Source organism: Vulpes lagopus, chromosome X (assembly GCF_018345385.1).
Source record: "Vulpes lagopus strain Blue_001 chromosome X, ASM1834538v1, whole genome shotgun sequence".
Classification (NCBI taxonomy): domain Eukaryota; kingdom Metazoa; phylum Chordata; class Mammalia; order Carnivora; family Canidae; genus Vulpes; species Vulpes lagopus.
In genome coordinates this window covers 33,289,879-33,314,421 of record NC_054848.1, presented here as the reverse complement: position 1 = coordinate 33,314,421, position 24,543 = coordinate 33,289,879, and the positions used below count along the sequence as shown (strand labels likewise).

Sequence of the window (24,543 nt, the reverse complement as noted above, 5' to 3'; positions counted from 1 at the left end):
ACAAATAAATCACCATTCTTACTTTTCATCTTCCAGGTTACTAAAGGTCTTTAAAAAAAAAAAAAACAGCTTTTCACTGGAAACAATGACAAACCTATAACTAGAGTTGGGCTTACAGAGCCATTAACAGTAATCTGGGCTTTTTATGGCTCTCCATCAATTTAAAACCCCAGATTTCAATATTGTAAAAGCTGTGTTATATGTAGTACAAATGAAAGGTTGACAAGTTAAAATGCTTTCTCTAGCTCTATAATGACTTGATTTTTGTCTCTTTTAATTTCCATTGAATATATAAAGTTCTGTTTGCCTTCTGGTGGATTCCTGCAGCTTGGTAGACAATCTTGGGCATCTGTCAACAATGGCAGCAAAACAGCTTTTGCAATATCCAAATTACCCAAAGTTAAAGTTTCTCACACATATCAGTTTCCTCTGGATGTTCAATAGCCAATGTTAGGGTTTTAAAAAAATAATCCACAAGTTAAAACATTTATTCAACTTGATTTTACCCAAATGTTTAAAATGTAGTCTGTCCCCTGCATCCCCACCCCCATCATCTCTTTTCCTACTGTGTCAAAAAAGAGAAGCATGGCATAGGACTTTAAATGGAAAGATGGTTCAGGAGATAAAATGTTAACATTGATTATTTCAGAAAAATGACAGTATTGGTGGTTCTCTCTCTCTTTTTACATCTCTTTTAGTATTTTCTACCAAAAGGACTATTACTGTAATAACCAGAGAAAAAAACCCTCATATCATTCAAATAAGAACATTTCTTCCAAACATGATTTTGAAAGTAATTGAGAATGAACTAGGGCTTCTTAGAGCAATGGCTAATTCTTGGCCTTGGTAAAGAAATGTACAAGATGAGCCTGGAACATCTTGCCATATCGAGCAGTAAGGGAGTTATCAAAGACTAATAGAGGTATGTCAAAACGACCCAGCAGCCAACTTGAGGACAGGTTACATTGGCCAAATATGGGATAATTTGAGCAACAATAGGAATAATAACTGCAATGAATTGAAGCCTTCAAATATATTAAAATACATGAGTTTGAACAGAAGAACACTGACAAGAGTCATAATAAGACCAATTTCAATTTAATGAAGAAGAGAATTCTCAGGCAGTTTGTATAAACTCTCATAGGAACCGTCAGACTGCATAAAAATGAAACAAGATAGCACAGTATGTAGAGTGCCCTGATAAAGGATATTTTCATGGAAGCTCGAGAACAATTTTAAATAAATTGGTATGGAGGAGGCATGAAGAAGATGGTTGATCTAAATAACCCATAAAGACACTCTGACCTCGAATTTCTACTATTATTTTACATTTTTCCCTTTGGTATAAGATCAAAAAAATTTTTTAGGAATTAATTAAAACACTCAGAAGGCCAAAACGAAATAAAGCAAAACAAAGCAAAAAATACCATAAGCAAAGTCCCCCATGGCCCCAGGAAGGCCTGATGCAGAGTCAATGTGGTTGAGTGAACAGATACAAAACAAAACCAAAAAATCTGAAAAACTAAAGAAGCAACAAAACAAAAAAGAAAACACCAATCATGTGCTGTACCAGATCTTAAGAGCAAACATGGATATTGGTGAGATGGTCAATCATACAGCAATCCTGATACTGTTAGAAGTTGAGCTATTCCTAAACTTACTGAAACGTGGTAAATGTGTTGCAAAAGCCAAAGACAAACAGAACTTGTATTCTCATGGAATCCTGCCACAGTCTTCCTTTTGTCCATGTCCTGCCTTGAATAAGACTGTGTGCCACCCCAAATTTCAGTTTGTTATTAGTGACACCTCCAATCAGTTGAATAGCTGACTGTCAAGCAGTGGGAGGAATTTTGGGTTGTGCATAATGCCACTGAGAAATCTATAATTATTTTAAAATGAATATTTCATATTTTTACCTTTTATTGAAGCAAGCCAAGGCCTTAGAGGAGACATATATTTTATCCCCAGTGTAAATTGGTCAGGGAAGAAACTTATTAACTGAGTCTGCCTCCAGGAGGGAGAATATTCCAGTGCTCTGATATCTCTATCCAGGTTATAATTTTAGTTCTATCAATATAAGAATAATGAGGAAACAAAATAATACCTTTAGCAAACCTAGATGGGCTCCTCTCAAATGGGCTGGTGTTGGAGGAAATCCAGGGAGGTTGAATAATTGCCACATGCAATTTATTCACGAAAGCTTCTATAATGGCCAGATTATTTTGATTTAAGTATTAGTGCCTAGTTTTGAGGACCTCAGGGATAAATGGGTAGGGCATAATGGCATTGAGAATGACCTCTTCAAAGTGAGCTATAGGAGTCTCAGTGGTAGGTCACGGTAAGCTGAATAGGAGACCCCAGTGATGTCTCGAATTTAATCAGAGCTTTCCTGAGATTGAATCAGGCCATAACTTGGTTCCATCAATATTACCTGAATATATTCTGTGTGGCTGTCCTTTATAAACATTATCTCATTCATCCTCATGTAACTCATTGAGATAAGTATTTGTACCTCCATTTTACAGCTGTGGAACTTAAGACTTGGAAGCAACTGGTCCAAACCACAGAGCCAGTGTGGCATGAGTTGTGACTTAAAATGAAGCCCAGCCCTGCTTCAAAGCCCTTGAAGTTTACACTATGGCAAACTGCCTCTATACTATGAAGAGTCATAGATCATGTTGTGAAGGGCTGGGTTTTGTTACCATTTACCCAAGGACATACAACTGCCATGCCTGCTAGCTTTTTGGTGAACTCTGTAAAGATTCATGGAGATATCATATTTTCAATCTATAGATACACCAATCCTTTAGTATCTAATGAGGTGCAATATTTTAAAACATTTCAGTAAGAAACCTAAGAAAGATTGCCTTTTTTCAGTCTTAATATCACTGGCATAAATACCTTTTTTATATATACTTTTTATTCATTTATGAGAGACAGAGAGAGGCACAGATAACAGGCAGAGGGAGAAGCAGGCTCCATGCAGGGAGCCCGATGCGGGATTCAATCCCAGAACTCCAGGATCAGGCCCTGGGCCAAAGGCAGGCACCAAACCACTGAGCCACCCAGGGATCCCCTTTATATTTTTTTATTGAAGTTCGATTTGCCAACATATAGTATGTTGGCATCATTCTGTGACGGGTGCTCATCCCGTCAAGTGCCCCCCTCAGTGCCTGTCACCCAGTCACCCATCCACCCCCCGTTGTTCATCTCCCAGAGTTAGGAGTCTCTCATGTTTTGTCACCTTCTCTAATTTTTCCCACTCATTTTCCCTCCTTTCCCCTATAATCCCTTTCGCTATTTCTTATATTCCCCATATAAGTGAAACCATATAATGATTGTCCTTCTCCAATTGACTTACTTCACTCAGCATAATAGCCTCATAAATACCTTTAATAATAGTATTGCAGCTTTTTAAAAGCATTCCTTTCAGTATGACAGTGGTTCACTCCTTCTCTTGAGGACTGTGCCTCATTCACAAATCCCTCTGTAACTTCCCTTGTTTGAGCCATCAGAATGACAATGATTTGAAACCTTTCCATGTTGTTGCAGGGGCATGTGGATGTGTGATTGTGTAGGCAGTTGAATAGTGTACCCTGAATTTATAGCCACCTGGAAACTCAAAATGTGACCTTGTTTGGAAATAGGGTCTCTGCAGAAGTAATTCGTTAAGATGATGTCATACTAGAGGAGGGCGGGCCCTACATCCGAGAACTGGTGTCCTCATAAGAAAAGGAGGGGATTCACAGAGACATACAGAGAAGAAGCCCAGGTGAACACAGAGGCAGAGTTTGAAGTGATTCAACTACAAGCCAAGGAATGCCAAGGATTGCTGAGAGCCATCAGAAGCTAGGCAGGGCAAGGAAGGATTCTACCCAGAGCCTTCAGAGAAAGCATGGCTTTGCTTACACATTGATTTTGGACTTCTAGCCTCTAGAACTGTAAACGAATAAATAATCTCTGTCGTTTTAAGCCACCAGGTTTGTGGTAATTTGTATGACAGCCCTAAGAAACAAATACAGAGGTTTACGCTGATTTTCCTTTCTACTAGTTTTATATTAGTAGAATATATTTTAGCAATCAATACCATAAGCAAATTACATCTATAGGGAAAGTAATTAGAGTAGAACAATGTTACATTGTTTGGTTTTCCATGGAGCCTTTCATACACATGGTTCCTGAAGCTATATTACTAAGGTGCTGTATGAAAGTGAAAATGAGTGTGAACCTATTATGCCCCTTTTGGCTGCAGACTCAAAACATTAGGCACCAACAGCTATCATTATGGAAGGCACAGAAAGCCTTGAATCTGGAGAGAGAAGGTCCCACTGCTGTTGTGAAGTTCCATCCGATTTTAAACTTCCTAGGTATCCGTGATAGTCATGCTAAGGTGTCACTTCTGGTGTCACATCTAAAAAGACAAGCCCAGGGCAGCCCTGGTGGCGCAGCGGTTTAGCGTTGCCTGCAGCCCAGGGTGTGATCCTGGAGACCCGGGATTGAATCCCACGTGGGGCTCCCTGTATGGAGCCTGCTTCTCCCTCTGCCTGTGTGTCTCTGCCTCTCTCTGTGTGTGTATCTCTCATGAATAAACAAATAAAATCTTTTTAAAAAAAACTATAAAAAATAAAAGGACAAGCCCAGAGTGAAGGCAAAAATGTACTGTCCAACTCTTAACCCCAGCAGAGAATTGACAAAATCTGAAAACATCCTCAAATTTGAAGCAAATTTAAATGAAAAAAATAAAGTATTTTTTGTGTGTGTCTTCTGATATGTTAGGGGGTAGAAAAGAATTGCTAAGAGAGACTTCCCAAAATAGAGAAGTGAGCAATGATTGATTCTGTCTGTTGGGGGTTTGGCCCTATAGGGATCCACCCTGAACTAAGGAAACAGTTCAAATCTTGAAGCTGTGCTCCCATTGGTGCAATATTTACTCCCTTACCAGTTAGAGTGTATGTAGGTGAAGGACATTTAGCAAAATCCAGAAGAGAGAGAACCCAGTGGTGCATAAAATGAATTAACACAGCAGTCCTGAGATGACTGTCTTTGAAAGGCCTACTTCCAGGGTTGGCCCTTGGCTGGCATCTGGGAACTTGAACTTCTGCAGGGCTTCCACCATTCCTGGAAATAGTAAGGATAGCTCACTGCCTAAATTGTATAAATGCTGTGGATTATGCCAAACACTTCCCTTCCTTCTGGGAGTCTAGAATTTGGGTTTATGCTAGGGTGAGGGTACTATGTCACCAGTCCTCAATAAAAATCTTGGGCACAGAGTCTCTAACAAGCTTCCCTGATAGGCAACATTTCACATGTGTTGACAAAACTCATTGCTGGGGGTAATTAAGCATGTCCTGTATGACTCCACAGGGAGAGGACCCTTGGAAGCTTGTTCCTGGTCTCCCCCAGACTTGACACCATGCACCTTTTCCCTTTGCTGATTTTGCTTTGTATCTTTTTTTTTTTTCTCCTGGTAATGGATCTCAGCCATTACTATAACCATATGCTATGTCCTATGAGTGAGCCCTCCTCATGAATTCTTGAACTTGGGGGTGATCTTGGGGACCCTGACACACCAGCTTTTGCAAAATATCATTCAATGTCTCAGTGCTTCCCTTATTCCTCATTAGCACCCTCAGATTACACAATACTGAACTCAGACTTAGCTAGGGAGAATTTGCCCACAGTATTTTGAAGAATGGACAGGTTTTATTCTTGTAATCAAGAATATAAAGAGCTGGGCAGCCCGGGTGGCTTAGTGGTTTAGCGCCACCTTCGGCCCAGGGCCTGGTCCTGGAGACCCAGGGTCAAGTCCCACATCAGGCTCCCCTCATGGAGCCCGCTTCTCCCTCTGCCTGTGTCTCTGCCTCTCTCTCTCTCTCTCAGGAATAAATAAAATCTTAAAAAAAAGAATATAAAGAGCAGTACACTTTATTTTGATGGCATATCAAGGTACTTCTTGGTCTGATTTATATTTCTTTTGATGGCTGAAACAGGACTAACTTGTGAGGGTATTTTTTTTTCATTCTTTGAAGATCTAAAATATGTTTACTTGCAAATTTTAAACATTGCTTTCTATCCTTCTGTTCCTGAATACATGAAACTTGGTCTTGCCTTAAGCTTTTGTGCCAGCAGTTCCTTCTGTCTGCAATGCTTTCCCCACAGGTTTGCATACCTGCTTCTGTCTTTTCAGTCAGTTCCCAAATGTCATCTCCTCAGAGAGGCCCTTCCTGACCACCCTATCTACAGTAACCCCCACCCCACCCACACATCACCCTGCTTTTGCTTCATCATAGCACTTACGCCAACCTGCTATTTTCATCATGCTTTATTTATTGGTTTAGTGCAAGCCTCCTCCCACTAAAATATAATTTCCACCCAAACAGAGATTTTGTTTGATTTGATCATTTTATTCTCAGTGCTAAAACAATTCCTGGAAGAAAAACTAGGCATTCAATAAATATTTTTGAATAAATGAATAATTAAATCATTTGCTTAATAATTAACACTTTGGAAATTGCACTTAACAGCTTTTAGGAGACTAGCCCAGTTTTGCCTTTTTTTCTTTTTGTTTCCACATTCACTGTATTCCCCCCTTAGGTTCTTCTTTCACCAATGGGCACTTTTTTTTTATTCCACCAGGCCCCCAAAGTAGCCGGACAGGCAGATGGAGAAGCAATGCCATCAATCAGTGTCAGGTGTGCACTATTCTCCTGATTTGAAAAGGCCAGCACTGTCATTTAAACATCATCCAATCTCTTTGCATCTTACAAAGTTTAACTTCCAGGAAAAGCAAGGAGGCAATTGCTATGGATTGTATGGTGCATATTGGCAGGGTAGATGTCATTAAGATTCACTTCTTCGCTTCTCTCATTCAATTGCTTCTGTGAAAGGCAGTGGATTTCTCTTGTCTTCTTCAATTTAGATTTATTGAATTTCTGAATCTCAGCCATATCTGGTTTGTCAGATATTCTGGCAGATTAAGCAGCAATGGGGTACACAAAAGAAAGTCTGCTTCTGCAGTAGCTAGTATGCCCACCTTTCTGGCATCCCCATTTACCATTTTAGCCTCTTCTGTTATTGCACTATCCTTATTCTCCTTGGACTCTAAGTATTTCCTTCTGCCCCTCCCTCACTGCACCTCAAGGTTCAGCCTTCTCCAATTCTCCCACAAGGAAATTCAGGAGCTCATTTTCTACCACTGAGCTTACAGTTCTATTTATCCAGCTCTCAACTTCACCCAAGGTCTATCTCCAGTGGCTGGTGGACATTTGTTTTGGAGCTTCAACCTCCAATATGTCTAATACCTAATCTAGCACCTTCTCTCCAAAGCAGAAACTCCTTTCACTTTTCTGCTTCTGCTAACATATCCATATATTTTAAGAATAACAAATCTGAAATTATTTTGCATCCACTATCACTGTACCCTTCACAATCAGTTATCATGACACCATTTAAATATTTTATTAGCTGTCCCTTCTTTAGCATTCCCTTCGCTCACACACTAGCATAGATTGACAGCACAACACCCCAGGATTACTACACAGCCTTCTCATTCAGGATTTCACAAAGCCACCCAGGAAACAGAACCATTTGAGGAACTTGTTAAAGTATAATTTCCTCAAAACTATCTGAGCTCTCACTGCTGAATTAGAATTTCTGATTGTGAGGCCCAGAATTCTGCATTTTTCTGCATTGGGATACACCTCTTGTAAGGACCACCACTTGATATCTAATACATTCACATGCACTGGAGAGTATAAATTGGACTGTAAGGATCAGAACACCCTCATTTTATAGAAAAGGAAACTAAGATCCAGGGAAGTTTGCACCTATGAATCACAGCCTCAAGCCTTTTGATTTTCAAGCCATGCCTAACTGATAGCCTTTTCAAGGCCTGCGTGGGGCATCTAGGTGGCTCAGTTGGTTGAGCTTTTGATTCTTGTCTTTTCCACTTAGGTCATGACTTCAGAGTTTTGAGATCAAGCCCTGTGTCAGGCTCAGTGCTTAGTGAGGAGTCTCGGAATCTGCTTGAGATCCTCTCCCTCTGCCCCTCCCTCTTTACCCCCCTCAAATAAATAAATAAGTCTTAAAAATTTTTTAAAAAGAGAAAGGTCTGCATGTAAGGTTTGGCCTTTGGGTGTGATCTGGGAACTTTGATTTGGGGAAGGTTCCAGGACTGATGAGAGTTGCTCACTATGACTACTTCTTTTTTTAATTTTACAAACAGTATGGTTTAAAGTAAATATCCGCTTTCCTTCTGAGAGTCTGGATTTGGGTACGTGTCAAACAGAGGATGCTATGTGACCAGCCCTCAATAAAAACCCTGAGTACTGAGTCTCTAAGGAGCTTCCCTGGTTGGCAACATTTCACACGTGTTATCATAACTCATTACTAAGGGAATTAAACATGTCCTGAGTGTCTCCACTGGGAAAGGACTCTTGGAATTTTACACCTGGTTTCCCTTGGATTTTGCTACATGTGCCTTTTCCCTTCATCGATTGTGCTTGGTATACTTTCACTGTAGTAAATCATAGCTGTGAGTATTATGACTATATGCTGAGTCCATGAATCCTCCTAGTGAATCATCAAACATGGCAGTGCAAGCTGATGTTTTCCATAATGTATTTCACTGCCCCTCTTGTGGGCTATATATAAAAGGTAGTGTGGGTAATCAAAACAGCATGGCCTTTTAAAAAAATGATCTAAATGCCGACTTAGCTGCTAAGCTCCATTACTTTTCTGAGTCATGGTTTTGTCATCTATAAAACTGGTCAATAATATGTAATTTTTAAGGTTTTTACAAAGATTTAGAGATAATAGTACAAGAAATCCACCCTTTAGGGAGGAGCTATTATTTTTATTCAATGTTTTGGATAAGATGGAATGATCAGAATGAATTCTGTGGATCCACTTTATGTATCCATATATCCATGTAGCAATGGAACTAATTATATAGAGCAAAAGATTCCAATTATGTTGGAACTTGTGAGCAGATTGTTTTTCTCAGAATCTATGTAGAGCTCCTTTAATAAGGACTTGCAGTGGGAATTGTGTGGAGAGCAAGCACAGCAAAGAACATGTTTATTTTCATTCTTAGCTTTCAACCCATGCTTCCTTATTTGTCTCTTACTTTTGGGGTCCTGATTTCTGGGTCCTGACCTCTTTCTGGATGCCAATCTGTACCTCTTAACTCTTTATTGGATACTCAGCTATTCCTCTAACTTTATCCTTTTCCAACCACTACTTTACACATGATTTATTCACCATCGTTCACTTGGTTCTATATGGAAGATCCCCTCTGAAACTTCTCGCCTGGATGTACCCCTGGCTTCCTCCCTTAACCAGCTTTAATATTTGCTTTTGAATAAAGTTTTGTTCACTTTTGTGGAAGCAGAATTATTAGGCAAATGTAATCCCAGTCAGTGGCAGCATAGTTGGAAGAAAAACTCATTTATGTTTATTTATTCTTTTAGTTCCGTGCTTCCAGAACATGAACACAACACTTCCAAATACTAACATTGTCCCATCTGAAATAATGTCACTAAAAGGCTTAAAGATGATTTATTTCAAAACTCTTTAGCAATTCAAATGGGGTAGATTCTTTAGTATATACTAGGGCAGCTGCCATAAATAGTGTCATAAGGAGTTATTTATGGCATATCATTTTCAGAAAAAAGTCATTAGTCTTTGATATCAAGGGTGAAATATTTAAACAAAGACATTTGCTTTGTATTTCCCAACCAAACATGATATAATGGTGACTGCATTGCTTGGGGAATTAGGGAGCCTATGTTTCAGTCTTTATGATATAATGGTTAAGAGGCTTTTCCTACCTTGACTTTTATCTGAGTAGGGGTGAGATACTAGTACTTGCTAATAGACTATGAGTGGAAGTGATTATGTCACTTCTCTGCTAAGGTGAGTTTGAAGCAAGTATCCCATCTCCATATGCTCTTCCCATAGCTTCTGGCTGGATGTTAACTAACACCCAGGACAGTCTTGGAGGCTACACACTGAGAATGCTAGAGTCATCCTCATCCAGAATCCCTGAAGGGCCACATAAATAATTAAGCCTTCCCTCTTACCCATTAGGAATATCCACACTATGTTAGCCACTGGCATTTTGAGATTTTATGTTATAGTAGCTAGTACATTCCTAATTAAGTTGTTTCACCTCTTTATGCCAATCTATTTGGATTGTTATAGGATTGTTATAGGATTAAATGGCTTAGAACAACGCCTAACATACAATAAACGCTCAATAATATTATTACCTTAATATCATTATTAATATTATAAAGATTATTAACTACTCAATATTATTAATATTATACTTAATATTATTACCTACTCTGTTGCTAACTAGTTATGAGTCATTGAACATGTCAGTTTCCATGGACATCTGTTTCTTCAACTGTCAAATATGAATTACACCTGATGCATTCTAAGTTTCCCTAAGTTCGACATTTTGTAATCGGAAACCTCTTCAAATTGCTAAGATGATGTGGGGAGAAGCATTCAGAACATCAGGTAAAGAGAGAAAGGAGGAAACAGAGAACAGTATAAAGGATGCTGAGAGGACAAAAACCTTATTTAAAGAGAAGCATATTTTCTTTTTGAAATTCATCAATTCTGAGATAAAGTTTGAAGAGAAAAAGATTTACAAACCGGGCTGTGTCCATGAGACTTTCATTCACACCCAAATGAATATCTTGTGTGGTAAGAAAACAAGGGTGTCCTCCCAGAAGAGCAAAACCTACAAGCAAAGAAAAAGGAAAAAATAGCATTTTGAAAAAAAAGAACTGAAGTAGAAAACAAAATTATGAGGAATTGGCACCATCTCAATGGAAAAATCAATGTTATTGAAGCTCTCTAATGTCTCTGGTAGGGAATTCCCAGGCAAAGCAAAATGAGAAACTGAGACAGGTAGATGAAATTTTCTGTAAAAGCACTCAACTATCCTTCAGATGTGTGCCCATTTCTCTACTCTACTGTTCAGAACCTGGCAATAATGGGGCACTGTTCACTTTTGGAGGCCATGCCTGGTTTTGGTTCTTTAAAATATATAATGATTTTCATCCCCCAAAATGGAAAAATAAACTGTAATATAGGATATCATGGATTACAATGGAACACTACTCAGTAATAAAAAGGAAGGAACTACTAATACATACAACATGGATGAATCCCACAAACATTATTGCTAGATGAAAGAAGCTAGATACAAAAGAGTAGATAATGTATAATTCCATTTATATGAAGTTGTGTAACAGGAAAAAGTACCATAGAGTGGCAGAAAATAAAAGAGCAGTTGCTTCTGGAGAGGGCGATTGGCTGGGAAGGAGGAGCATTGGTGAACTTTCTAGGGTAATGGGAATGTTTTATTTATTTATATATATTTTTAAAGATTTTATTTATTTATTCATGAAAGAGGCAGAGACATAGGCAGAGGGAGAAGCAAGCTTCCTGCAGGGAGCCTAATGCAGGACTTGATCCCAGGACCCCAGGATCATGTCCTGAGCCAAAGGCAGATGCTCAACCACTGAGCCACCCAGGCGCCCCAATGAGAATGTTTTATACCTTGACAGAGTTTGTAGGTCAAAAAAAAAAGAAAAAGTAAGTAGTTCTTTCTGAAATGGAATGAAATAACTATATTCTACTTATCTTATATTACTCAAGAGTGTTCTCTTAAATATGTCCAGACCAAATGGATTTTACCTAGAGGGTACTGTGTTCTGACTCTAGCAAGGACTATTCATGGAGCACTACCATGGGCGGGCCCTTTATAAACATTCTTCCATTGAAACCTTTATTCTAACAAAAGCACAGTAGTATTACTATAAGAACTGTATAGACAAACATTCTGAGAGTCAAGAGTTTAAACCTTGTTCAAGATTGTTTTTAAGAGATGTGGGGCAAGATGGAGGAGGAGTCGGGTCCCCAAGTCACCCGTCCCCCTCAACTTACCTAGATAACTTTCAAATCCTGAACACCTACGAATTCAACCTGACATTTAAAGGGAGAATAGCAAGAACGCTACAGAGAGAAGGATTTTCTCTTCTAACAAGGTAGGAAGGCAGAAAAAAATTAAAAGTATACAGTGGGGGAGGGCCCCCACGAGGAGCCGGACTAAGGGGGCAGTGAGAGTCTCTGGGAGGTGAAAGCCTAGCCCCGGAGAAGCGGGAACTTTAACAATCGGCCCAGATTCTTCCCGGAGGGAAAAGTGCTCGCAGGGAACTCGGGCAGGATCCCAGGAGGGGCAGTGGAGCCTCCAGGTTCCCTGGGTCACCAACAGGAGGTGCGCCCGGAGGAGAGCACCCCACACACCCAGGCCGAGCTTGGTAAAGGGCTGGAGCACATGCCTGGTGGGGCCTCGGGGATAAGCCGGTGGGTCAGGTGGCAGCTCCAGGTGGAGGGGGCTGCGCCTGCTGCCTTGGGGATCCAGGGGCTGGGAGCGCGATTCCAGCAGCGCAGGCCCCGGATCCCAGGGCGCCGGGGGACACAGCCCAGGATCCTGCACTCCACCCAGGACAGGTGGAGGCGGTGAGGGCCCAGGACAGCGAGGACGCTCCTGCTGCCGGGCGCCCCCGAGCTGTGCAGATCAGCACCCCCCCCCGCCCCGGGAGCATCCAGGCCAGTGTGGACTGGGAGCTGCAGTAGTTACTGCGGGAGCTGACTCCAGGGCTGGGGAGCTGGCCGCCACCAGTGGTGCTGTTCCTCCTGGTGTCACCTCCTGCCTAGGACGGGGCGGACCGCCAGGGAACAGAGGCCTCACGGGGTCAACGGCTCCCACTGAGCCCAGCACCTGGTGGGGGGCGGGACAGCTCCCCCAGGTGCACACACCTGAGAGCACAGCAGGCTCCTCCCCCCAGAAGACCAGCTGGAAGAACAGGGGAAGAGCAAGTTCTTGACCAAGCAGTGCTGGAAAGTTCCACGGGCAGTGGAAGGATTTACAGTATATAGAACCAGAGGGTACCCCTCCTTCCCCCACCCCCCTTTTCCAGTACAACTCATTTTTGTATGACAAAAAATTTCCAACATTTTTTCTCTTTCTCCACCTTAACTACAATATTTTACCAGCTCATGGATTGGACGAATTAATATTGTGAAAATGTCAATGCTACCCAGGGCAATATGTTCAATGCAATCCCTATCAAAATACCATGGACTTTCTTCAGAGAGTTGGAACAAATCACCTTAAGATTTGTGTGGAATCAGAAAAGACCCTGAATAGCCAGGGGAATATTAAAAAAGAAAACCAGAGCCAGAGGCATCACAATGTCAGATTTCAAATTATGCTACAAAGCTGGTATCATCAAGACAGTGTGGTACTGGCACAAAAACAGACACATAGATCAATGGAACAGAATAGAGAACCGAAAAATGGGCCCTCAACTCTATGGTCAACTAATATTCAATAAAGCAGGAAAAACTATCCACTGGAAAAAGGACACAGTCTCTTCAATAAATGGTGCTGGGAAAAGTGGACAGCCACGTGCAGAAGAATGACACTGGACCATACACGAAGATAAACTCAAAATGGATGAAAGATCTAAATGTGAGACAAGAATCCATCAAAATCCTAGAGAACACAGGCAACACCCTTTCTGAATTTGGCCACAGCAACTTCTTTCAAGATACATCAATGAAGGCAAGGGAAACAAAAGCAAAAATGAACAATTGGAGGAATTAATCAATATAAAAAGCTTCCGCACAACAAAAGAAACAGTCAAAAAAACTAAAAGACAACCTACAGAATGGGAGAAGATATTTGCAAATGACCTATCAGATAAAGGGCTAGTGTCCAAGATCTATAGAGAACTTATTAAACTCAACACCAAAGAAACAAACAATCCAATCACGAAATGGGCAAAAGACATGAACAGAAATCTCACAGAGGAAGACATAGACATGGCCAACAAGTACATGAGAACATGTTCCGTGTCGCTTGCCATCAGGGAAATACAAATCAAAACCACAATGAGATACCACCTCACACCAGTGAGAATGGTGAAAATTAACAAGACAGGAAACCACATGTGTTGGAGAGGATGTGGAGAAAGGGGAACCCTCTTGCACTGTTGGTGGGAATGTGAACTGGTACAGCCACTCTGGAAAACTGTGTGGAGGTTCCTCAAAGAGTTAAAAATAGAACTGCCCTGCGACCCAGCAATTGCACTGCTGGGGATTTACCCCAGAGATGCAGATGCAGTGAAAAGCCAAGTCACCTGCACCCCGATGTCTATAGCAGTAATGTCCACGATAGCCAAACTGTGGAAGGAGCCTCAGTGTCCATCGAAAGATGAATGGATAAAGAAGATGTGGTTTATGTACAATGGAATATTCCTCAGCCATCAGAAAGGACGAATACCCACCATTTGCTTCAACATGGATGGAACTGGAGGGTATTATGCTGAGTGAAATAAGTCAATTGGAGGAGGACAAACATTATATGGTCTCATTCATTTGGGGAATATAAAAAATAGTGAAAGGGAATAAAGGGGAAAGGAAAGAAAATGAGTGGGAAATATCAGAGAGGGATACAGAACATGAGAGACTCCTAACTCTGGGAAACGAACAAGGGGTAGTGGAAAGGGAGGTGGGCAGGGGGATGGGGTGACTGGGTGGTGGGCACTGAAGGGGGCACTTGATGGGATGAGCACTGGGTGTTATACTATATGTTGGCAAGTCGAGCTCCAAAAAATATATGTACAAAAAAAAGAGATTGTTTTTAAGAACTCATAGCCTTAGGGCTTGCCATAGACTAGCCAGCCCCTGAGCCAACTTACACTGGAATTTGCAAAGATAGGACAATGGAGTGGATCTGGACTCATTCTTCTTCATCTTAAAAATCAGGCAATTTGCCTAAAGCCCTGAGATCCCTTGCAGTTGTGATGTGTTACATCCCAGGTAGAATCAAAGAACTTGAAACACACTAACGATCCTACTTGCAATGGGCCCTATAATAAAGAGTCTGACTCCATTTATGATGCTTAAATGCTACCAATTTTCAAGCCAACCATCACTCTCCCTTCTTCTTCTTCTGCCCTATATCTGGGCAAGCTGTTAAGAAAATCCACATGCTCCCTCTTTTGGCACTAGCAGTGGGTTCAAACTAAACAAGACCTGGCCTGTGCATGGGAATCTTCTCCCCAGCCCCACTCTCTAGCCACAATAAAAGCCCAGGCTAGTATCATTTCTCCACTGTCTAATGCTACTTGAGACCAGTATGGGAGACAGTCCTATCCTACACAGGAAGCCACATTATGTGAGTAACAAACCTTTCCATACTCTCTTGGTGCATGTGTGGCATCCTCAATGTCACCAATCAAACCAAATTTTGGTAGAAGGCACATTTTGTCTCTGTGGAGTGATCACAGTAGGCCCTGGCATCACAGTGTAATTCTGAAATTTATTCATTCATTCTAAAATTATGAGCCTGGTTATATTCTAGGCATTGAGAAAAGCATTATAAGCACAGGATACAAGTGCCTGCTTACACAGTCCTTACATTCCAATGGGGAGAGACCAATAATAAACTGAATGAGTAAATTTAAAATATGTTGGATGTTGGATGTTGATAAGTTCCATAAGAAAAATAGAAGAGGGAGAGGAGATAAGAAATGTAAGGAATATGAGCTGTATTTTTAATGTGGTCATGGAAGTCACACTGAAACATATCAGACAGTGGAAAGAGCATGTCTTGAGATCCTTAGGAAGGTCATGACTGGTGGGTTCAAGGCACAAAAAGAAGATTGGCATGGAAGGTGCAGAGTTTGTCAGGGGAAAAGTAGTAGGAGGTGAGGCTACAGAAGGAAGGTAGGGAGGAAGCAACAAATTTGACTTTTCTCTGAATAAGACAGAAAGCCATTGGAGGATGAGAGCAGAAGAGTCACATGATGGACTTATATTTGAACATAACATCTGTAGTGGGGCAAGGGTGGAAGCAGAGGCCAGTCACTAGACCCAGTTGCAAAACTCGGGGTGAGCGTTGATAGCTTGGACCAGGGTGGTGGCAACTGAAATGAGAAAGTGATTGGCTAAGAAGAGATATGGTGTCCACCGAAAGATGAATGGATAAAGAAGATGTGGTTTATGTATACAATGGAATATTCCTCAGCCATTAGAAACGACAAATACCCACCATTTGATTCGAAGTGGATGGAACTGGAGGGTATTATGCTGAGTGAAGTAAGTCAATCGGAGAAGGACAAACAGTGTATGTTCTCATTCATTTGGGGAATATAAATAATAGTGAAAGGGAATATAAGGGAAGGGAGGAAAAAATGTGTGGGAAATACCAGAAAGGGAGACAGAACATAAAGACTCCTAACTCTGGGAAACGAACTAGGGGTGGTGGAAGGGGAGGAGGGTGGGGGTGGGGGTGAATGGGTTTTGGGCACTGAGGGGGGCACTTGACGGGATGAGCACTGGGTGTTATTCTGCATGTTGGTAAATTGAACACCAATAAAAAATAAATTTATTATAACAAAAAGAAAAAAAAGAAGAGATATATATTATATATATCAAGAGATATATTTTGAGAGTAGAGCCAGCGTTCAGCTGATGACCTTGCTTCATCCCTCACCGAAAGGATGGTAGCAGATGGAGAACTTCCACATTCCACCACTCCATTTCCCTAGCTGCCAGCATCTATACCCATATATTCTGCTTTTCTTCCTATTAAGCATAGATGAACTTTTCATGCCCTATGTATGTACTAGAAGCCATACCTTCTTGCATACTCAAGAATATTGGTCTAGCAGTTCTTTCCTATCTCCCGTACATATATTCATCATGAATATACTATTCTCATTTTTTTCACTCATTAATAAAAAACAAATGCAGATTTTTCTCTTGTCCCTATTTCCCCTGCTAAGTATCCCTTCAACTCTTTGCTCCCTTTGCAGGAAAACTTTGTTTTTTCTTTCTGTCTTCGGTTCCTCTTTTCTCATTTCCCTCAAACATATCCCCATAAGGCTTTGTGCGAACCCCTCCCCAGCAACACTGCACCAAAACTTCTCTCACCAAAGTTATCAATGATACATCTAGTAACCATTTCAGTTCTCAGTTTTCTTAAATTAGCAGCATTTAACAAAGTTGTTCACCACCTTCATGATAAACTTTCTTCACACACTGTCCAGGACACCACACCTTCTTGCCTTCACATCTACCTTAGTAGTTGCTCCTTCTCAATCTCTATTGCTGGTTCCCTCTCTTTTCCTTGGCCTCTTAATGTTGGTGTCCCTCAAGGCCGGTCCTTCGTCCTCTTGTCTCCATCTATACTCATTCCCTTTCTAATCATATCCAGTTTCATGGCCTGAAATACCATCTATATGCTGATGACTCCCAAATATCTCTAGGTCAAATCTCAATTCCATACTCCAAAGTAATAGCTAATTGTCTTTTCAATATCTTTGCTCATGTGTCTGACAGACATCTTAAATTCAATACTTCCAAAGAAACTGAACTCCTGATTTTCCTCTCTATTCTCCACCCGGTCCATCCTGCTCACAGCTGCTCAGGCAAACACCATGAAGTCATCTTTAATGTCTCTTCTCTACCCAATGCATCAGAAATCTTGTGAGCTATCCCTTCAAAACATATCCAGAATCTGTCCCTTTTACCTCTTCTACTGCTACCACTCTGGCCCTTGCCTCCATGTATTATAGCTACCTACTGATGGATTTCACTGCTTCTATCTTGTCTTCACCCCCAACCCCTGCAGTTTATTTTCAACAGAGCAGTCCAAGAGAGCCTTTTAAAATGCAAGTTAGATCATGTCAACCCTCCAAAGAGTCTTCATTTCACTCAGAATAAAAGCCAATTCCAAATAACGGAGAACATGTTTTGCCCTCACTTCCAGGAACATTCTTCTCTTTATTTCCAACATACTCTATCATCCACTTACTTAGTATGTCTATTGCTTATTGTCTGTGTACCCACTAGAACATAAGCTCCATGAAGGCAGGAATTTTCCTCTGTTTTGTTCACTGATTTAGCACTCTCAAGAACCTAGAATAAATACTGGTATATAGTAAGGGCTCAACAAATATTTATTAAATGAATGTAGGAGGGATTTTGACTCTGGGGAGGGGACCCATTCTTTTCACTTGCAAATATCTCCTAATATTGTTAACAGAAGGAATAAAATTTTCTATTACATGTAAAGCGAGCTAATGGAATTTAGTGATAATTATAATCACTAATCACTCTTGAGTATTTAATCTGTTTCTAAACAGGGTACATAACCTATACAAATGTGAAAACTGCACATTCATCAATAAAGTATTTATTGCGCGCCTACTATGTGGCTAGCACAGAGATGAATGGCACTGAGAGTTGGAAGCTATGGAGGAAGGTTTAAACAGTTTACTGGCAGGTCTACTCCAAGTCATGCTCTTATTTTTACCAGAAGTCATTTTGCTGTAACAGTGCAGGATTAGGTTGCTGCCTTGTCACTTTTCTCTTTGTACTATAAAGAAGATTCATATCAAGCCTGGACTTATGAGGTAGGGGTAGGAAGAGGGGTTACAGATAATGTTAAGAAGTAGGAGTCTAAGCCTTCAGCAGTTCTCAAAGGAGATAAGATGGGGGGGACATTGCCTCTGAGAAGGAATTACCTCTGCAGTTGTGGTCACTGGTCAGAAAGGAGCCTCAGACCCCAATTTAAAAGCACAGGTCAAATATTTGCCAGCTTATCAGACCTGGCTGGTGATAAGTGCTTCGGTGGGGGGGGGGGGGGCTGTCACAGGTTCAGAAAAGCTTCCAGGAGCCACCATTGCTGAGGAGAGGAGGGCAGAGGCAGAGGGCTCTCCTCTCTCTTTCACCCTTCATCCAGAGAACTCTGCTGTTAATTGTCATTTGTTTATGCATTCACATTGGGTATATTTGAACAAAGGGTTTCTTCTATTAATATCTTAATTTCTGCCTGGGAAAATAAGAGTACATCTGATATTGCTCTTTTCCTCACAGATCCCTGCAAGCTTTGGAAGGAGGCATATAAATAGAATTCAGGCACTGGAAATATGAGAGCTCTGAGGGCTCTTGCTGGTAGAACTAAGGCAGTCATGAGCCTCTCTGTGCTTCACTTTCATACCTGAAGAATAGTATCATGATTTTTATATTGTCACCTTTGTAAAGATGATACAACTGAAATAGCTGGAAAGCACCAGCTTCTATGTCACCTTGAAAGTGAAATACCACAGTTAAATAATGAAAAGAACCATCTCTTAAGATGCCTTGTGCATTTTTTTTCTATCAGCTACTGCACTTACCGAGATTAATAAATGTATCCGGCTATCTGCTCAATTAATTTGCAATAAAAGAATATAATCATCAGTAGACACACGAGAGAATTGCACAGTTTGCCTGGCAGGCATACACAAAGAGTGGAGGAGGAATAAATGATCTACAACTATACACAGCAACGCCGGTACATCTCACAAGCATAATGCTGAGCAAAAGAAACCACACACAAAAGAGCATATGCTGAATGATCCCATCATGGGCAAAACTAATCTGTGATGTTGGAAACCAGGATAATGGTTACCCTTGGGTAGGGGGAGTAGCAACTAGAAGGAGATACAAGGGAGGGCTTCTGAAATGCCCTTAATGTCCTGTTTCTCTATCCAGGTATTAGTTACAAGGATGTATGTACTGTAAGAATTCATTGAACTCTATATTTTTAATGATTTGTGCACTTTTCTGTAGGCATGTTACATTTTAATAAAAATATTACATGAGCAATTAATATGGCTTAAAGTTGAGTGGCAATTTTATTCTGTCCTCTGAGATAAGTAGAAATACAGTTATATCTCTGCAACTCAGGCTTGGGATGGAATCCTCAAGGACTTTCCTGTGAGGAGGCTGGCACAAATCTGAAGCAATAATAGACAGTTTTAATTACATTCTATTTTCATTCTAAATACCAAGGTAACAGGTTTTGATGGAAAATTGTGCCAAAGGACAACTAATAAGATACATATGTTCATTATAGAAATGCTCTGCTATGGTTTTGGTTGAGGTTTACTGTTTCTGTAAGCATTTAAAGCAACTACTTACTCTGACAGATTCTCCTCCTGTTGAGTTTGGCAGGATGCCACATACAATTAGACTCATGGATATTTATTGAAGATAATGATGAATACTCTGTGAACCATAACTTTATATGGTCAGATGTTGCTTTTCTCATGTATTTGTCATTACAGTTTGCAATTCTGTGCAGGTTTCAGAACACTTCTACATAGAAAACCATCATCTAACAAAATGCTTAATGCCATCTGTAGAAACAATTTTACTGGAATAAAACACGACTATTACATCTCTAAATTAAATTAGATACTTAAAAAATACATTTAATAATAGCTTCCAGTCCTAGGTCTGCCATTTATTAGCAATGTGACTGTGGGCCATTTGCTGAACTTGGTTCAGCCTGTTTTCCTCAATGGTCTTATCCTCATAGAATTGTCATAAGGATTAAGTGAGATAATCCCTGTAATTAATATAGAGCACTTGTCACAGGGCCTGCACCCAAAGGCTTATTAAGTCTTCACTTTTGGTTTTATTAATAGCTTAACTACCACATTATATGTGAATGGTAAAACTGATCACTTATTTGAGGATATTTGACACCAAAAATAGCATAGCATCTGAATAAAGAAGTTGTAGAAAATAACTAAGAAAAATTAATTTAAAAAAAACTTAAAATTGAGAAATGCCTGTGTATTAATCCATTCTTTTGATGACTTCAAAAAAGAATACCTCTTTTAAGTACTGATGATAAAATAAAATTCTGCTCAACTCCTAGAAGGCCAATGCTGAAAAGGAGCAGAATTTGAGAATTACTGACTGGTTTAAGCAATATTCACTTTTCCTTTACTGTATGTCAGATGTCAACATGATTTCTTAAAGGAGCCATCTTTAAAGAGCAGAATGTTCTCATCTGTTTTCTTCCTGGAACTTAAAGGTTAGGTGACACCTTATATGGTTTCCCTCACCCTCCTTTCTTCTCTCCAGGGGCAAGGGGAGTATATTAGTAAGAAAAGTGACTTCGATATCTGAATCCTGGTGCTATTTGTATTACCAAGTCATTTAATCCCTCTGAATTTTATTTTGCTATATATTTGATGAACCTCATTACTGATTATTACAAGGCAAGAATTGCATGAAGTAGTTGTTTGCTTCTAAATCCTAGGAAACTTTTATGGGGCACCTGGTTGGCTCAGTTGGTTAGGCGTCTGACTCTTGATTTCAGTTCAGGTCATGATCTCAGGGTTTTGAGATCAAGTCCCACATCAAGCTCCATGCTGGGTGTGGGGCCTGCTTAAGATTCTCTCTCTCTCTCTCTCTCTCTCTCTCTCTCTCTCTCCCTCTCTCCCCCTCCCTCTCTATCTTTCCCTCCCTCTCTAAAATAAATAAACAAAGCCTTGAAAGCTCTGATGCTTGTATATAGGATGAAATATTTGATGAATCAACCAATATGGTTTTGTTTCTGGTACCTTCTCCTTGATCCTATCCATTTGTCCATTTGGGTAGTTATGTTATTGATTCAAAGGAGGTCTAACAAAGCAGAAATGCAGAGCAAAAGAAAACAGGTGATGTATGGCTTATGAGTTTCAAAATGGACTTTTTGAAACATAACAGAGATAATAGTTTGAGAAGAAATTTTGAGTCTCAATAGCTTACAATTCCAGGCACAAACAGTAGATTCGAAAGAAATCTTGGAATAGTCAGTTTTTTCTTCCTGCTTTATCACCTACCCTCTAATACTAGGAACTGAGAGGGGGAAAAGAAGAGCAAGAGAGAGGCAGCAACAGAAATAGAAATTGACAAATATTTGACACTGTACCCTGCTGTCTGTCCCCCAGGCCAAGTACCAAAGGGTGGGAAGCATGATGGAATTTTCAGATGAGTTTGGGAAACCCCAGAGTTGATAACACCTGTGTCTTGCTTTTAACACAGAGCTCTAGGAGGCAACACATTTTACAAAACTCCCTGGCACCCAGTCTGAGGAAGGAATGATAGAGAAAGCCTTGCAGTATCTCTGTAGCCAGTATGACATGGAGAGCTGCCAAGATGTTGAGAGTCAAACCGAGAAATATTTTAAGTCTTGTGATCCAAGTGAAGCAAACTCCAGTGAATGGGAGACAGCCAAGGTCCAATGGGGATAAAGAAGTCCCAGAAGACTCCAACGTGAATGTTTGATGATGATGTCCTGATTACCAATGCCCAGATCCCCATAGCCCTAGGTGTCTTATTCACATACTCTCCAGGGCTTAGCCATGACTGTGGGGAAAGAGAGAGGAGAGCCTAAATTGACAAAGTAAACCCTGAAATGACTGAGAATTGCATAACATTGCAGAGATTCGGTTTCCACCATCCAGCAAAATTGGTACAAGCAAGAAAAAAGTCTTTGCATATTAGGAAAATAGACATTTCTTGCCCACATGTGTTTGAGGGCTGAGAATCTGTGTTCACTCACATTTTGAACTGTACGTAAAAAACTCCTTGGGACTTCTAATCAATTCTTCATGGAATTCCTATAGATGACGTTAATCTTTCTGCTTACAGCTTCTTTGAGAATTGGAAAGAGCATTCAGAGCCTTGCACTGCTACACGTGGTGACAATGTTTTCCCTTTGTGGTTGCTAACAAGACAGATTCCCCCACTGGGTGACTCCTTCCAGATCTTCATCCTTTGGCCCCCTTTTCAGCACAAGTGCAAGTTTCTCTGTGGACTCACCTGTTTCTGTGGACAGTCTTGTTCGAGTACTTCTTTTTTCAAAAATCATGCCTAAGGACTTCCCTTGTAATAAAGGCAAATACTGAAAATTAAGGACAAGAATACAATTAAAATGAAAAAATATATTTTGTATCCAGTATCAAAGATTATGTTTCAAAAGTTATTCTTTACATTATCAGAAAATGTAGAATAAATATTCACTGCTTCCAAAGAAGCATTCAAAATGTTACTTAAAAAGTGAATTTAAAATGTTTTTTTTTTTTTCATGTTCTAATCAAATGGAGGAAAGGAACAGGAACTCCTACAGCTTAATGGCATGTAATTAGAAAATATTAGTTGCTCTGGGTTCAACCTGAGCACTTGTTCCAAAGTATGTTAATGTTTCCTACTGGAACCATCTTTTTACCTAAATCCATGGAAATCCATATCAATGTTCAATGAACTTGAAGATGATTGTTTCAGAGCTGTTTTCTCAGCTAGAAACAATGCTACTCTCTCACAACATGAGGCATTAAGACTCCTAAAGATGAAACCCCAGCTACAATTTTATCATGCATCCCTGTGGGAGTGCAAAGGCTTTGTTTCTGGAAGTCATTTGGAAACAATCTGGAGAGTTTGGGTGTGGGGTGGGGCTTTTCCTCCTTCCTCTTCTTGTAGATAGACTTCCTGATAGGATGAGTTCTGGAACAAGTACATTCCTGCCAGCTAACCTTCCTTATACGCAAAATATGAAGAAAAGGCCTGGGATCTTGGGGGACGTTTTCTCTTTATTTCAGGTCTTATATGGGAATGTCAACTCATAGCATTTGGAGTCACTCTTGTTTTCAGAACTTGGAGAGCTAGTGAACTAGATAAGAAAACCAAGGTCATGTAAAACTTCCTCAACCTGAGACCAACTCTTTAAAGTGCTTTTGAACAAGCTTGGAACACAAAAATGTTTTCACAATTAAGCGGTCTAAATGAAGCTGCTGCATTAATTAAGCGTGTTTCAAACATCAATTGCTCAAAATGCAGAATAATGCTTATAGCTAAGCACTATATCCCATCTCTTCTCCTACTTGGTTACCACTTGTTTCTTTGCTAATCTAAATTATTTTTAACACTGTAAAATCATTGTGAATTTTTGGACATTATCCTAAGGATCATATATCTGATAGTCATCCACAATTGAATTTGTTGCCAGGAAAAAAATATCATCCTTATTTTTAACTTGATAGATAACACACAGAGAAAAGAATGAAGGTATAAAAATAAAATCTGTCAAGAGAAATGATTCCTTAGGTTCTGATCCAATTAATAATGAATTTCAACATTCCACATGAAAGAAGTACAATGATTTGTCATTGAACAACTGATTTTTATGCTTTTTTATGTTTGTACACTCAGTGATAATCAATTACCTTGATTGTGTGGTTTCATTACTTAGCTACAGTTTAGGACTTTTAATATATTTTATTTTCCCTCTTTCTTTGGAAAGGCTGTCTTTAAAAGGTTGGTTGATAGAATCAGAAAATAAGATGAAATGCTACATACCTCTCCTTTCTCTTTTATCCTAAATTTTAGATCTGCTGATAGCCATAACATATACTTAATTTCTTCTCCTGTAAAGTTCTTTAGAGTAAGAAGGTCACGACCCTTCAGCTGTACTTTATTTTGTAGTGGTTGTCCACATCTACAAAAAAAGAAAAATGAAAAAAAAAGAAATAATATATTTAAGAAAAAAACCCATGCTATGGTGATTCATAGTTTTAAAACATAGCAAATCACACGGAGCCTCATGTGTCTCTGCAAAGTACTAATCCA

The 24,543-nt window shown here is 40.0% G+C and overlaps 2 protein-coding genes across 2 annotated transcripts in view; one reads left to right on the top strand and one right to left on the bottom strand.

Moving 5' to 3' along the window:
• The window catches only part of RPGR (retinitis pigmentosa GTPase regulator), a 273,551-nt gene that overhangs the window by 160,371 nt on the left and 88,637 nt on the right, over positions 1-24,543 (top strand). The window lies entirely within an intron of this gene.
• Positions 1-24,543, bottom strand: part of OTC (ornithine transcarbamylase) — a 70,771-nt gene that overhangs the window by 34,220 nt on the left and 12,008 nt on the right. Inside the window, exons 2-4 of the mRNA XM_041741615.1 lie at positions 24,274-24,412; positions 22,741-22,822; positions 10,666-10,753 (exon numbers count right to left, since the gene is read on the bottom strand). Of these exons, the coding sequence (XP_041597549.1) occupies positions 10,666-10,753; positions 22,741-22,822; positions 24,274-24,412 (309 nt within the window). The remainder of the gene's footprint in view (positions 1-10,665; positions 10,754-22,740; positions 22,823-24,273; positions 24,413-24,543) is intronic.